The 16,789-nt window shown below is 38.1% G+C and overlaps 1 protein-coding gene and 1 pseudogene across 1 annotated transcript; both read right to left on the bottom strand.

Annotated features, from left to right (window-relative positions):
• Nucleotides 1-12: 12 nt before the first annotated feature.
• On the bottom strand, nt 13-7,918 carry ggcx (gamma-glutamyl carboxylase). Its single transcript, XM_032569868.1, has 15 exons — nt 7,703-7,918; nt 7,219-7,419; nt 6,977-7,135; nt 6,242-6,407; nt 6,065-6,143; nt 5,861-5,967; nt 5,360-5,523; nt 4,971-5,266; nt 4,534-4,665; nt 3,266-3,417; nt 3,012-3,181; nt 2,805-2,935; nt 1,946-2,093; nt 1,236-1,440; nt 13-636 (listed from the first exon to the last, which is right to left on the bottom strand). The coding sequence occupies exons 1-15, from the start codon at nt 7,725-7,727 to the stop codon at nt 477-479; spliced, it is 2,295 nt and encodes a 764-aa protein (XP_032425759.1). The 5' UTR covers nt 7,728-7,918; the 3' UTR covers nt 13-476.
• A 1,982-nt stretch (nt 7,919-9,900) lies between these two features.
• On the bottom strand, nt 9,901-10,040 carry LOC116725121 (uncharacterized; annotated as a pseudogene).
• Between the last annotated feature and the right edge of the window lie 6,749 nt (nt 10,041-16,789).

Here is a 16,789-nt window from a genome sequence, read left to right as displayed (position 1 = left end):
TGTTTTTTTTTAAATGATTCCTTACAATTATTTTTACATTTGTCATCAAGTTTTCTTTTCCCTCTCACATTTTGGTAAAAACTCTAAAGAAAAATAGGAGAAGGTTCAAGCTGCTGAAACTTAAAGACATAATACTCATTCAGCCTCATGCTTCCCCATTTATAGTCTGATATGTTTATGAGTTAATCTTCCAGCAGATCATATTATAATGGCTTTGTGGCAGTGACATTATGAACACAAACATACAGAATTTTGGTTGTACTGCAACGGGTTCTGGAAGCTGAAATTTAAGAACTTCATATTACATTTGGAAATAACCTGAAATGCTAATTCTTCAGAGTACTTTCATGGCCTGACCAGAGAGGAACCCACTAACAGTCTGGTAACTGGTAACAGTCCAGCAGTAACAGCTTTACACGAATGTGTGATTCAGTACCCGGAGTTCATCCTTATCATACTTTGTGTTTTGACAAGTTTTAAAGTTCTGCGTGACCAACTTCCTGTTTGAGCGTCTCGTCTGGCTCGGCTTCTGCTTCAGGTTCCTTCATGTTGGCAAAGGCTACTTCACTCCTCAGCTGCTCCACAGGAGGGAGACCTACCGCCAGGTTTCTTATTGCAATGGCTGTCATCAGAAATCTACCAGACAAAGGAGCAAGGTTGTTATTTCCTAGTGTTGCAATAACATTTTCATTAGGTCATTCAGCTGATCTCAAGATTTTAAAGTCAATTTGTTTCAAAAACATTCACCATCTCAACATGCTTGTATTTTGTGTTATCAGCTCAATTATTTCATTTGCCGTAATGGTTTAATTACGGCATTATTTTAAGGTAATTAAGTCTGAGTTAATTGGAACTTGAATGTTTCATTACTTGAGATAATGAAACATCCAGCTTTTTATGTCGAGAAAACTGATTTTAAATTTCACTTTTTAAAAATATCAGGAAAGCAGAATCTCTATTGTTTCTTTTCCCACCTTAGCATTTCAAACAATTTATCCTGAGAGAAAGAGGAGTTTGGTTGTTGCATCCATCCATTGTTTATATAGTTAGAAGAAAAACCCAAGCTTTCCTCCAGCAATTAGCTTTAAACAGTTTTTGTTTTCAAATGTTATTTTTTACTTTTTGAAAATCACGGAGAAGAATCTCCAAAAATAAGTGTTTCAAGTCTTATCCAGATTTGAAAAATACTTCTGTGTACTTTCCAAGAGTGTGTAGGAACAGTGTAAAGCACGTACCCCCTCCGTATCGTGTAGTACTTTTTAACGGCAAAGCGATCCAGTCGCTCCAGCACTCCCGCCTCCCTGCGTTTCTTCACCTCCTTCATCCGACGCTGCCTCTTCAGGAACAGCTGCACGACGGGGTCGGTGGCGTTGACCTCCGCCTCTCCGTCGTCGTCTGCCGCCATGAGAGGCTGCAGCTCAGGAGGGAGAGGCTCAGTTTCTGCGGAGAGAGAGTCATTCATCAACATATGATGTGAATGGATTCAAGTAGCAACAGTTTGCGTCTCATTAATACAACATCTCTGTCCTCAAAGAAAGTACCGGGAACATAAGAAGCTTCAACAGATGAGATTCAAGTTTTAGCCTGAAAGAAAACTTGACATATCTTCCTCCAAATACTGCAATAAACTTGGTGTGTTCAAATGAAACTAATAGCAGTTTTATAGTATAATCCAAACTAATAGTTCTTGATGTTGATTCAATCATATGTACCAGATTTTTTATAGCTTGACATTTTCTTTTTACTGTGTATTTTTTGTGAGTTGTGTTTGTTGCTGCCTCTTGGCCTGCACTCCTTTTAAAAAGAGGATTTTAGTCTCAATGGGTTTTTATCCTGGTAATATAAAGGATAATTTAAAGGTTAAATAAAACTAAAAATAGCAGCCTGGCCAGCTGGTTTTTACCAGGCTAGTTTTATAGCACCTTCTCATCCGAATGGTTTTCACCTGTTCCATTGCGAATGCGCTCTTGAAGCTCCTGCAGTTTGGTGAAGTTCTGCAGCAGCACTGCCTCTGTGGTGTTGACGTAGACATACATGTAGCAGGAAGGGCTCTCAGATATGGTGTACACTTTATGATAAGCCCCTGCCGGAACCTGCAAACATGTAAAGGAAAATAAAAATTTAGGAGAGTCATACCAGTATTGCTTTGTAATTATTTAGCCAGTATTATTTATACAAGTTTTCGTTCTTTCTCTTTTATTGCTACTCTTTTGCTTTGTCCGCAGTCCACCTGCCTCCTTTATGACATTTCAGATTGCATTTGCACATTTGGAAAACTTTTAGCAGCCTTGGAAGGTGAATCACTTAATGCATCAGCTGGAGATTCTGTTTTCAGAAACTTGCACAGCAGGGTTTAGTTTTCTTTGCTAAAATTAGCTTGTAAAAGGACAGACAGGCAACACAAGCAGTCAGAAGAAGCTTGTTGCATTAGAACAACTTGCTCACATGAAGAAATATGACAAGAAATACTTCCTAATTAAGAGGAAAATAGTCATTTTACCACACCCTCATTAACAGCCATTTACCCTTTTTGAACATTACACAGAGGATCCCTTTTGTAAATTAATGCTCTTATTTTATACTGAAGAATATAATACGACTTCATCCTGCACTTTTTCCATTTCAAACATGTATTTACCAGTGCACAGCAGTTCAAATTTTTACTTGAGTTGAAAAGTATTTTGATCAATCATGTATAACTATTCCTACAAAATGTTTCAATCTTAATTTAATTGAATATTAGTGTCTGAAAACATTGTATTTGTTGTTATCAAACTCCTGATGGCGATGCTGTGGAGCTGTACCTTTATCTGGTCACCAGGCTGCAGAGTGTGGTTCTTCTTCTCCTCCACTACCTCAACGTTCACCTGCCCTTGCAGCACATGGATGCTGGTGTTGCCCAGGTCTTCACTCACAAAGTTCTCCAAATGGAGACCTGAGCGGTAACAGAGATGGCAGTTAGATAATCAATACTTTACAACAAAAATTAGGACAAAGAAGAGAGCTTCAACCTGGAAAATCTGCAATAAAGACGATCTCAGTCTGATTGTCCAGACTTCCCTCAATCTCCTGGAACTTGGTCCTCCAGGGTGAGAGGTCAACAAGCAGGGGCATCAGCCACGGGTTTGGTTTGAAAGGCGACCACTCTGCCTTCACGATGTCCACGCGAGGATCAAAGATCCTTACAGAGGAGAACATGGCGAATTCAACCATCACACTTTTTCCACACTTCATCCAACATCTGACATCCAAATTCGCCTCCTACCTTTGCTGGAAGCGCTCGTTGATCGACACCCAGATATCAAAGTAGATTTCAGGATGAGAGATGTTGTAGCGTGGGAGCAACCCGCTGAGACAAGTGGCGTACTGCTTCAGCATGTCTCCGTGATCTTTCCAGCGGCGACTCTGAGTAAACACCTGAAACACAGGCAGGATTATTCCAGAAAGCTGTTAAATAAACCTGTAGTTTAAAAAGTGATGTTTAGGTGTGATTACTTTGCTATTGTGATTGACCTGCAGATTACAGTTTTTTTTTCATCCTTTCTTAAGATTTTAACATCTCACAGAAAACAAAATGTGCTATGGATTCTCTAATAATTATTGTAGTTTGAGATCCAACATAAATTAAAGGATATCACTATTTATGCATCAAAACAACATACCCCTAGCTCAGGAGTTTCATATAACTTTAAATATGCATCTTCTTCAATACACCTGAATCAAATAACTAGATTAGGTAGAACTCTGTAGAGACTGACTGAATGGTAATAGAACGATGTGCCATTACGTATTACAAGTGTCCCTTTATTGTCCACTTTTAAAACTCTTCTTAAAACATTTTTTTTATCCCTTGGCCTTTCTTCATTTTTAGTGTTTTATTTTATTGTTTATTCCATATTTATAGTAGTAAAGTGGTAATACAGTTGCTTTATTCAGATGCTTTGGACCAGATACACATGTAAACTTTGCAAGGCAGCATTTTGACACCTTTTCTCTCACCTTTTTCAGCAGTTTTATGGACCAAAATAGTGGAAGTTATTAGTTTTAAACAACTTATTGGCTAGGGAAGGAATAGGGCTGAAAATAACATTTCTGATTTTTTTTCATACCATTTTTTTTTTTACAAAATAATCTTGATTTCTTTTCTTGAAAAGAAATTACAAATGCCCAAAAATATTTTGTTTCAGTCATTTTTTTGGTGATCTGACCTGAATTCAAAGTCCAAGTAAACAGAAGCTGTGTAACACGCTTGTCAAACAAGACGGTAGGCACTGGGTGAGCTGACATCACGCTGAGCTACGGAAACCCCGGGAGTGCATTGGTAAATTGGTAAAAATTCTGATTTTCCAAAAATAAAATCTTCAGAAACTGATCAAATTAATTTACTGCCCAGCCATGTAGAGAAGTAAAAAATAAATAAGTATTTTTAGTATTTGGTTAAATCCAATCTCTAGTGAAATGATCGACACAACTCTAAGTGCAACCATGATTATTTTCCTCCCTTGCATGGTTTTGGTTTTCCTGGTATCTCACCCCTGGGTTCAGATATCCGATTTCCCCTGTTTTTCCGTCTTTGTAGGTGATCTTCACGTGCTGATGGCTGCGGGAGTGGACCATCATGTCCCAGGAGTATCCATACAAACCATTAGTCCAGTTATTGTAACCCTGAGTCCAAAAAAAGGAAGAACATTAGAACAATTTTATATTACACCCCCTGGTTGTACTTATGTGTATTCATCACATGCATGAAAGCGAACACCCATGTTTTCAGCTTATCAGAGACTGAATGATAAGGGTTCTCGTATTTCAAAGTTTTGACTATCCGAGCTGCTGTTTATAATGAAACAATGACTGTGTTTCACTATCAGGAGGGTTTAATAGGCTTTTGATCACTGGGACAGCAAGATGTCCTCTCAGAAATGGAAATAAAACAATCTAAGAAATGAATGCAAGATACTGAGAAGACATACCTGTGTGATGAAGTGTGAATAAGGCATGAAAAACTGCTCAGCTATGTAAAGAATAGTAAAAACAGCTCCCAGCTTGTGCTTAAATCTCATTTTGGAAGCTTTTGCAGGATTTTGTGTCCCTGGATGTTCGTTGCTGTGGATTTCAGGGTAAAGGCAGGAAGTGCTGGGCTGAATCTCCTCTGTGGTGAACGGCAGGACTCTGCTGAGCAAAGATGGGAAGCGCGCAAAGAATCTCCTTGGCCAATCAGCGTAGCAGAAGAGAGGACTTGTTGCCAACATCGTGTAGGAGAACATCCCTGAACAGGGTTAAAAATACAGGTAAATACACGTCAGTGGAGGAAACAAAGACTTTACAGCTGTCCTGAGAGTGAATGAAGCAGCACACTGACCGATGCTGAACAGCTGAGAGTTCATGCAGTGGAAATAAGACACGAAGAAAAACGCGAATGGCCGTGTGGCATCAAAAAACAGCAAATATCCGGCGGTGAGATCCAGAATTAGACCGCCTCCATGCACCACCAGCAGACTCACTGACTCCACAGGAAGAATCACTCTGAAAAACAAAAACAACGTTGGTACAGCTCAGTAACATATATGGCATACACTGCCTCGCAAAAGCTTTTATACCTCGCTGGCATTTTCGCATATTAAGTGAAAGCAGTGTTTAATCAGTGTCAATATGAAAAATATTGAAAAATATTTTCTGTCATCTGTAATTTCTTTTAAAAATAAGAAAGCAAGATTAAAAAATAAATAAATATCGGAAATCGAATCTGGCATGAAAACAATTTGAGAATTTTAAGCCATATAGCCCAACTCTATTGTGATAAAAACCACTGCATATTTGATTGTAAAATTATATAATTTATTAAGGACTAAGGCAAACATACTTAAAAGGATCAAAGAGCCAGTGGTGTGCCAGGTAAGACATGGAATATCCCTCCACCCAGTCTGCGTCCAATTTTTTCACTCCAGCAATGAAATATACAATAAAGATCTTTGAAAAACAAGATCACAGGTATCATTAAATCAGCTCAGATTGTCACAATAATTTTCACATAAAAATAGCTAAATAGCTGATGACTGAAGCAAACCTGTGTCCTCAGTAAGGTGTAATTCCACAGAGGAACATGAGCATTTCTTATGGAAGGTTTTCGTAATCCATCCAGCGACCTAAAGATACACATAAAAAAAACAACAAAAAAAACCGACTGACGCGGAGAAAAGGATGCAGATTAATTCACAAGCAGTCTAATAAAGCTTCACCTCACCAGTATCTGTTGCCGTCCATGATGGCGAGTTGAAACCCAATGAGACCGTAGAGATACGAGTGATTGTTCCAGGCTGTTTTGTCCAGGAAGAAGATGTACCAGTATGTCGAGATGAACATGAGGCATGAGAGACGGTAGAAACAGCCCAGCATGATGCCCAGTGCACCTTTAATTAAAAATAAACACACAGTTTAGTTAAATTGAGCAGTTACCTGCTTTTTAAGGGGAACAGACTCATGAGGTATTGAAAAGCTGCATATGCTGCAGAAATAGTAAATATAATGAGTATGTGTATTTGGTCTACTCTCTGCCAAGTTCTAAAATTATTCACAACTCACCTTAAAGTAAAAGAGTAGAAAAAGTAAGTACACCCTTTTTGTTTCTGCAGGATTTAAGAAAGGATAGTAGCAGGTGGGAGGTGTTTATGAAATGCACTTAATGAATAAGAACTTTAGCAGATGAGACCTTCTTATAAAAGCATAAGTTTTAGCAACATACAAGTATGCAAATTAAAAAAATAAAAGTAATAGAGAAGCAATTGTTGCCACTCATCAAACTGGGAAGGGATCGTAGGCCATTTTCAAACAACTTGGAGTTAATTATTCCATGGTAACAAATATTATTCAGATGTAAAAACAATCGAGAGGTGCTGATCTCACAGAGATCTTCCAGTAGATTTCCAATAGAAATCTGCTCAGACTGAAGACTAGCCTCTCTTAATGGTAAGATACCCACCGAGGAACATCACCAGATACACCACGTACATCCAATCCAGCGGGAGGGGCTCTAAGAAATTGAAAAGAGGAAATCGGCACACAGGGGCCCCATCCAGGTATTTGTAATCCAGGTGGCTGAGGCCCCTCTCCTGTGTGACGTCTATAGCCATAAGCAAACCTGGACAGAACACAAGTCGTGAATACAGACTATTCTTTGTAACAAGTTGAGATTTAAACAGCAGAGAGCATTGATTTATTCACCAAACATGCAGCGGAAGATGCCCAGAGATGCAGGGTCAGTGGGTCGATTCAGAAGGGCCACCAGGTTCTCCCAGGAGTTCAGGTCGTCTTTCCTGAAGCCAAAGATTTCCTCCATTCTGCTTTTAGTCTGTGGTTTCACCGCTTTAGGAGCTGCATCCTTCTTAGCAGATTTTTTCTCTTTGTCGGTGCCAACAAAAGCACCTATAAGTTGAATAAAGGAGAATCAAGACGCAAAGTCATGGTTACTGTTTAAAGGCAAGTCTAAACAAGATCTGAATGGACTCATTGTGCTCCCTCTGTTCAATCAAAACAACCTGCCAGGTTCGTGTTCAGAGCTATATTTACACAAACATAGCTGGTGTTGAGATCCCAGCTTGTTAGGTGTTGCTCTAACTGGTAATTGGAGTGAAAACAACAACAAACACCTCTGTCTCTCTCGCTCTCTTTCTAGCTGTTTGACAGTCAGTGCTAACAGTAACCTCACCTGCAGTAGCTTCTCTCGCCTCCATGTTTTGTTTTGGGTTTTTGTACGAATCTGTGTTATTCTGGTTCGGGATCAGGCATGAGTCTTTTCTCTGCTCTCCCTGTCCCAGGTGGAGGTATCCTGCGAGAGGAATGTGGCGGACAAAGTTTACGTGTCACAGTACCACATACTCCCAGAAAGGAGCAGAAGAGGGGAGGAGAGAAGGAGGAGAACGTCGTGGGAAGGATTGGAATGTTGTGAAAAAGGTGCTTCCTGCTCATTGGCTGATTTCACTGCTAATTCCACCCTCTTCTACGTCACATCCTGAAATCTTCCTCAGCACGTAAACGTATAATTATTTATACTCGAATGTTTAAATTTAGAGGGAAAATATTTGTATTAGTCTGAAAAGGAAATTGTTTCATTTTTTGTATTTAAAATTTGCATATATTTGCAATTATTATTCATTTATAAATAAAGAGAAAATAAAGACTCCTTACAATTCTTAAATTAATTCTTAATTTTAGACAAACTTTTTTCCTGTTCCTCTCATTTTTCTTCTTATTTTTAATTTTTAAAAACATCTCAGGGAATAGCAAAAATAAATTTAGCTTTGTCATTTACATTTAATCTATAAATCTAGAGGTACGTGCGTTGAAATCTAAAAATGTTAATAATCAACTTCCATCAAGTAAAGCTAAATGTAAAATGATAAGTATATTAAGATCTGGCAGAAAACCCGGGACATATGAGAGACAGGAAGACCCATTTAACATTCTGAGTAGGAAAATGGGAAGAAACGAGAAACTAGCAATAAGTAATTTGAGAGATTTTAATTTACTAATATTTATTTATATTTACCTATTTAGTTCAGGTTTTATTAGTATTTTATCTTATTTTCATTTTTGTTTTCTGTGTTTTTACTTGATTCTGTTTGCTTCAGCGAGGTGTACTTGTTCCATTCACCGTAAAATTATGCAAATTGGAATAAATAAATAAATAAATTAGCTTAAATGAAACAAGATAATTTCAGAAAAACTCGTTTTTCAACAGAAAGTTTTTGCTCTAAGATGAGATGTTTTTCACCTGTACCAAAATTCACAAAACTACCATAGAAACATTTTTCACATCACACAAGTCACATGATCAACAACAGGATGTTACTGCTAGCAGAAGCGACAAAGACGACGACAGGAAGTGGGATGAGGATTTTAATGATTCATTGTGTGAACAAACTTTTGACTGCAGTCGTCTTGAAATTCTCTGCAGGCAAATATTTTATCTGCTGGGCAAGAAAACTAACTTCAGAATCAGTATCAGTTATTTACAAATTAAAAAAGAAAGCTGCAGTGTTTCCATAGCAACCCAGCATATCCAAACTTTTAGATTTGACCCAGAGTTTTTTCCAGGTGTTGTCTGGAGGCGTTGCCAGCAACCAGTACATCTGTAAAGCTCTGGCCGTCGTCGCCAAGGCGACCGGGTTGCGGCTGCGTTGCCCTCCGGCCCGGTTCTGCACCCACAACGGAGCGATGGTCGCCTGGTGAGTTCTGGTGACCCGGCTGTGGTTGGAAACGAGTCCAGTTCACCTGAGGCGTTTGGTTTCCTCCCCGCAGGAACAGAGTGGAGCATCTGAGGGAAGGAACCGGAATCCTGGCGCCGGAGGTGAAGGTCAGCTACGAGCCCAGGTCAGTCAGAACCAGAACCAGTTCACGTTCTGGTCAGGGCTTCACTTCCTCTCATTCATATTTTAAAGAAAGAGCTATTGACAGTAGATTTTTGGATCATAAAATAACCAGTGCATTCTACCGTACCGACCCGGTTCCTGCTGTTAGCGGATCAAACCCTCAGACTGACATGAGCTGCAGGTTCTGACCCGTTCTGCTAGTTCTGTTGCAGAGCTCCGCTGGGCATGGACATCACAGCCAAGGTGAGGGACGCCGCCATCAGGCCACCGCCCATCCGGCTGCCGCCCATCCGGATCAAGCTCCCAGCCTGACCGGCAGAACTCCCTCTATCCAAACTGTGCAGATATGAGATGTTTATTTATTAATAAAGTATTTTAATATTAAGTTTTATCACTTATTTAAAGGAATCTGATCAGAAAGGAATAACCATGAGGTGTGAAGGGGGCGTCACCATCTAGGCCAAACACACCACCTTCAATCCTCAGAGCTAAAAAAAAGTAAAGGAGTACTCACTTTTAACCCAGATATTAATACCAGGGGAGAGCGCGAACGCAGTCCCCCACTACCATAAATTGTGCAGTTGAGATTCTCCCATGTGGAGAATTCACAGAGGTCAGATCGCCTCAGTGCAATGGCTGATCCTCACCCTGGAGATCCACCTACAGGATCATTTGATCATGAAAGACTCGTCACGCCACACCCGCTCAACAGTTACTGTTGTTAACGTGACAAAGTGGCACCATTCCAATCCGCTGGTTTCCAGTTGACCCTGTACCTGCGTGTGAACGCCTCAAAACAGCCTGGCCATCCTGAACCTTGAGCTGAGCAACCTGAGACACATCATTCTTCATGCTGCTTTTCACCTCAACCAGTTCAAACGGGGCTGATTCTGACGGGTCACATCTGGAGTTGCACCAAGATATGATGTGTCAGGGCGAACAATGACTCCCACGGGGAGCAGGTTGACCCTCAACGTCTCAGCAGAGTTTGCCAGCAGCTCAGACTCCATCTGCAGACCAAGCTTCATGGTGGTCTAGGCTTAGGCTTACATTAGCATTTGGCTAATTTTAGCTTATACACTAATTTCAACATACTGAAAAGTGCAAGTCCAGATTCGTAAACATGCTTGTTATTCTTCACATGTATCACATATATTGATCTTGTAGCCAGAGAAACTGTAATCTGTTTTGGATTCTTTAAACTGGACTGCAAACATTTGTTTTTGTTTTATATTGGCAATAAAAATAAAGGTTTCAAGAGCAGAGCTAATGGTGCATTTGAAATCCATGAAGGCTATGTGTTCCTTTGTTTGATCAATTACTATCTACCAAGACAGTTAGTTTTAGTTTCACTGAATCAATTAAAAGTAAGTCCTGTAGATTTAATATTTCTCTATCTTAATAAAGTTTTGTTCATTATTAAAAGAATGTTAAGATGTCCAGAATCAGCTGCAGCTTGTTTTTTTTTTATCTGTGCAAAGAATAATTAACATTCTTATCTAATATTTTAATTCTTATAATTCTATATAATTATTACTCAGATTTTTATAAACATCCTTTGGACCATGCAAAGCATTTTAGCTGTTTCTCTATAAGATCTATTTTCTATTTCCAGTTATTAAGTTCTTCCAAACTGCTATGAGAGCAACCTTGAACACAACGATCATTTTAATTTGATATTTGTTCAAATCATCTTTCCATTCTCTTACTTTGACTCACTTGCTCCTTGCCTTTCTCCTTATTTCTAAATCACCACATATGCCTACTTACCAAACCTACTACTCAGTTTGTTAATTCCTGCAAATCATGAGCTAGTAGTTTTCATCATTATTTTTCTTTCTATGAAACTTTAACTGTTTAAAGTTTCCTCATCCTTTTCCTTCTTAAAAAAACTTTCATATTCCCCTTTCTTGTGTTTCATATTCCTGTCTGTTACTTGTTTTCCTTTATGACTTTTGTTCCAGTTTTTAGATATTTTTTTTATTATATTCATCTACTTATTCCTGTATTTATTTAGTTAGTTTTTCATTTAGTCATCTATTTATTTGCCAACACATTGTCATCACAATCTTCTGTTTTCTTAATTTCTTGGCTCTTTCTTTCGTTTTTTATTTTATCCTATAGTTCTAGTTCTATTTTAGTATTTAATTAATCTTTTAACCTGTACTTTACTATCCATTTATTCAGATATTTTGTATTTTATCAGGGACCTGCCCTTCAACACACTCCCAATATTTTCACTGCTGTTAATCTTTTGATTTACATTTACTGTTGAACTATAAAGCAGTAATTCGTTCAATGGTTGCTATGCCGCCATCTGCTGTGTATTCTCCAGTACTGCAGTTATTTTTCTACCATTCCGGACAATTTAAATGAATTCATTTATAAAATAAATTAAACGAACACATATTGAAACACTTCTCTCCACTTCCTGCTATTTTTTACCAATTTTAACCAATTTAGACCAGTTTGTCAACACCTAGGCTGTTCTAAAAACTGGTTTCTTTTTTATAGTGGGTAACAATTAAAAATACCAATTGTGGTAATCCTTTCTTGGACTCTTACGAGTGGAGGATTCTTGCCTCTGCATCCACAATTGGTTTGCTCCTTCCAAACCCGTTACTTTAAATGAGATAAAATACCTAAAGGTGTTTATACCTCCAATCACACTTCAGTTACGGAGCTGAAGCGTCTTCACGCAGGACTCCGCCGCCCTTTTTTTTTACCGAATGAAACTTTTAAGACGGATTTAAGCGGCTGCTCGCTGGACTCCGCCATCCAATTATCACCACAACAGCATAAAGTTAAAGCCGTTTAGTTTCAGCTGTTAGAGCCCAGGATTCACAGCGTTTCTTACACAGGATTTCTTTTAACGCGAACGCGATCAACTCATTCACGCTTTTCTTTTAAAAGAGAATTTACTCTCAGTTGTAGATAATCAAAACAGACAAAACCAATCGAGACACGACAAAACCAATCGAGACGCAAACAACTGCAGGTAATCAAAACGACCAGATCCAACAGTATCATACCCTGCAACATTACCAGCAACCCAAAATATCCTTTTCTGTTAAAAAAAAATCCAGGGTGGCACCCAATACCGCAACGTTCCTGAATTGTACATATTCATAAAAATTCTCCCTACTCTCTGACATGCTGATGGTTTCTCTTCCTGGATATTTTCCCTGACTGGTTCTTCCCTTTGCTGGACATCTTTGCTTTTTTCTGCCACCCTGGATTTGATCCTCTCATTTTTTATCTTCAGCGCTACAATCTCTTTATTTAACTCTCCATTTTCTCTCTCTTTCCACTCGATTTCTTCTGTTTTTGCTCTTAATTTGTTCGCTACAGTGTTTCTCGCTTTCTTCTCTTCCTCTTCCAGTGTATCTTTTCTTCTTAATTTGTCTTCATAATCACATCTTAGTTGTAGTATAGTTGCATTTGCTTTCTCCAGGTCCAGAGGAATTTTTCTGATTTGTTTCTTGTAATATTCATTTGAATTTATAAGTAAGTTATTTTCCTTTTGCCAGTTGTGTGTCTTGTCCGTTCTGTTAAGTCGCTCCAGTTTAATCTTCAGACTTTCCACGATTTTCTGAAGCTCTTGGTTCTCCTTCTGCAGCTTGCTGTGGTTCTTCTGTAAATTGTTCATTTTTGTCAACAAAAAATTTTGTTCTTCCATCTTTGCTCTCTGGTTCAAACTGCAAATGAATTTCTCTGTGGAATCTGGGAATACAAAGGCAGCCGCCAGTGATGTCATAGACAGAATGAGTGACATCACTGTGACATCAAAGCCACAAGAAGTCTGTTGGGTGTGGGGGAGGGGGGATGTTTTTTTTTAAACTTTATTCACAGACAAACTGTACAACGACAGAGTGAAACATTTGTTCTGCCTCCAGAAAAAAACAAATACAGATAAATATATTCAAGATGAAGAAAAAGCTACGGGGCTTCGGTTCCCAACTGTTCATTCAAAGCAGTACAGAGTTCAATTGTTTTAATAGCTATTTTTTGTCTTTGATAGTCTGGATATAAAACTTAAGTTCATTGTAAAATGCAGCAAAGCATGGCTTCCCCTACCTGGAACAATGAATATGATATTTAAATAGTGACAATAAAGGATTTATGAGAAACCCTGAACTGTTGAGCTCTTTGCACCTCAGCTTCCGCGTTCGGGGAAAAGCGGCTCAATCTTTTCCGATCTATTGAAAAAGGCTCTTTCCACTGGGCGTCTGCAGGGCTTGTCCAAGGTAACAGTTAATGATGAACATCGATCCGAAGCCCCGACAAATAAACTGGAGAAAGGTTTTAAGATGTTCGCCTCGTTATACACAGATACGAAGGTGAGTTTTACTTTCTTTAAACTTTGTGGCTAACATTAGCTTTAGCCTATGCTAGACATTTTTCTTGTAAAAATGTGCTATTTAAGTATCTAAACATTTTTCATCCACTCTAACAGACAATGTTTTTACCTTGTTTTCAAGTATATTATGTGGTTTATTGTCGTTAGTGTCAGAGACCAAGTAACGGGGATTTTATGGTTCAGGCTTTTTGCTTCTGAAGCACAACAAGCCCATAGCTTAACAGTAGAGCAGCTCTGGTGTCGGAGTTCTAGTTCAGCTGACTGTTCAGGTTTAAAGTTGTTGCTTTTAGAAAAATATGGCCGTGTTCCTTAAGGTCTCCGTGTTATTTCGCTTTATTAGTTTTGCATGCTTCTTGTGAAGCAGGACGGTGTTTACAGTGGTTTGTACATGCGGATCAGTTGCTCTGCTGTCTGGCTCTGGTCTGCTCTCTGGTTCCCATAAACTCTTTCAGGCTGAATACAGAAGTGATTCCATGGAAATAACACAGGAGGCTCCTTTACCTTTTTCATTAGGCTGAAGAACCTGATCCGGAGTGAAGTGAAGGCTGTAAACTTTGCTGTGCGGCGTTAGCTTTAACTGGTAGCGACGAATATTTACAAGCCGCCGTCTTCTTAATTCAGGACCGCTTGGAAATTGTTAGAATATGTTCTCATCTTAACTTATTTTTGAGTTATTTTGTGTTATGTGTTCATGTTTTCTAATTGACCTGGAACAAGAACACCTCGCAGCAGCAAACAGAATGGGGCGGGGACGGACAACTGTCAGTCTCATACCTTATATGGAAATGGGACTATTTCATTCCGGAAATGAAGGGGGCGCTAGTGACACTATTTCCTGTACCGATTGTGTTATAATAATTATATTAATAATAACGTATTTTATTTGACAACGCCTTTTAAAACACCCAAGAAGACTTTCAACATTAAAAATACAAATTAAATAGTAAAGAAATGGCTACAAAACGTGATATGTCACGTGGTATGTCTGTCACGTGGTAAGTCACTTTTTTATTTCCAAATCTTTATTAAATCTTTATTTAAAATTATATTAGCAACAAGCAATCTAGAATAAGCAACAATAAGGAAACATTATGGAGATGTATTTATCTATCCTTACACCCAATCTATCTCAAACAAAAGTAATAAAACATGAATCAAATCAATATTTTGGAGACAAATGTACATTACATTAAGAGCACATTTATCCATCCATTAATTATCATGAATTATGCCTATAGTGGGTCATGAGGGCTGCTGACCCTGGACAGATTGCCAGTCCATTGCAGATTAAGAAAACAGATATAAACAAATGAAGTTCAAATAATATATTTTGATGTTGTGAATGGTACTCTTAAAATAAATAAGTTAAAATCTAAAATATAATAGCCTCTGGCTTATTAAATAAGAACTAGATGGAAAAGAGGTTTGGTCGGTTAAACATTTAGTCAACAATTTTGGCCAACTTAGTACGTCCATTCACAGTGCACTTTTGTTGTTTATTTGCCAAATATTTTTCTTATTATTCACATTGTGAATATAATTTACAAACAAACCAAAGGACTTCTGAACTTCTAACAAGTGCCATTTTGAAAACTAGAATATTTTTGGTTTTAGGTGACCTGGCTCAGCTATTATCATTGTTTACCACAATGTCTCATTGGAAACTTTTGCTATAAGGACTCCAGTTCAACCAGTAAACTCATTGGTGTCCCACTATTCCATTTAGAAATTCCATATCAATTCTACCAATTGCAATTGATTCATAAAATAAAGACCTTAAATATCCAATTGTTGCAAAACCCAAAGGGATTCATTTAAAACTTTAAATGTAGCTTCAACCTGGAAAGACTCACACAGAGAGAAAGTAGGTTTTAGAAAGTTTATTTGACAAGAAATAATCTTTGGGGCTCGGATCCCGGCAGTAGACACTGTGCTGGTAACTGCCAGAGAGAATGATCTTTTTTCTATATGAAAACCTTTTTGAATAAAGTCACTGGTTACATAAATTAAACCAATGTGTAAATTCTAACTATAACTGTCTTCATCTCACCTGCTCAGCGAATCACCTGATCATGTGTCTCCATCCCTGCCTAAAGGCGCCGGGCTCATCTCTCTTCATAAAGTCCGGCTCAGCATACCTTTAATCTTATGTTTGTATTATGACTTTGTAACTGAACAATATATTTCTGTATGTGCTTACTTTATTACAAAAAACCCAACAGTTGATTCTGTTAAAACATAAACTTAGCTGTATGTCAGATTTGTAAAGAAAATTTGTATTGATTCCAGTCATTGTTCAAAAAGTATAGGAAACATTGTATTTACACATATAAAATATTGCAAGTTATTAGCTTTGCTTGCATTTAAAATTTTTAAAACAAGGTTATCCTATTGTTAAACAATGCTGTTACAATATATTTACAACTACTTTATTGGTTCTACTCTCTCCAACAAATTACAGCGACAATGTAACTTTGTGTGGAAACGGCACCATTTCTATGAAAACTAAATAATGCAAATCAACTGAGCTACAACAAAAGGAACATTCAAAAATGTAGATAATATTGAACGAACACATTATTAAAAAGGATGACTGCACAAGTCAAAAGGCAAATATTCTTTAGCAGAAATGATTTAAAATGGCTTGTCACAAAAAAAACCCGAACAATGTGTGACAACTGAAATGTGTGAAAGACTGTGGAAAGCAACTAATATTCTCCTTGCATTCAGTATTGATAGTCAGTGCAGTGTCCAGGTCGGCCATCACAGTAGTAACCAGGGTACTCTCCTCGTCTTCCATTGCCGGTGAAGACCACAGTCTTTATATTACCGGTTGCAGGAAAAACACGTTACAACCGCAAAAGGAATCCGGTTTTCTGCCTTGAATGTTTTTGAAAATTTACCCCAGTTGATCTCACCTGTTAATGAAAAATCGATTTCATGTAGTAGAAATCTAATTTCACATGTTTTAGGTGAAAAAAATCAAAGGTCCTTACCATCCAGCCAAGCAAAGTGAGTCTTCTTCCTGAAAACTGGGTCAGACACAACGGCTTGAAAGGTCTTG

Source organism: Xiphophorus hellerii, chromosome 8, assembly GCF_003331165.1.
Source record: "Xiphophorus hellerii strain 12219 chromosome 8, Xiphophorus_hellerii-4.1, whole genome shotgun sequence".
Classification (NCBI taxonomy): domain Eukaryota; kingdom Metazoa; phylum Chordata; class Actinopteri; order Cyprinodontiformes; family Poeciliidae; genus Xiphophorus; species Xiphophorus hellerii.
The sequence above is the reverse complement of the archived record's forward strand: the minus strand, read 5'-3'. Positions and strand labels throughout refer to the sequence as shown.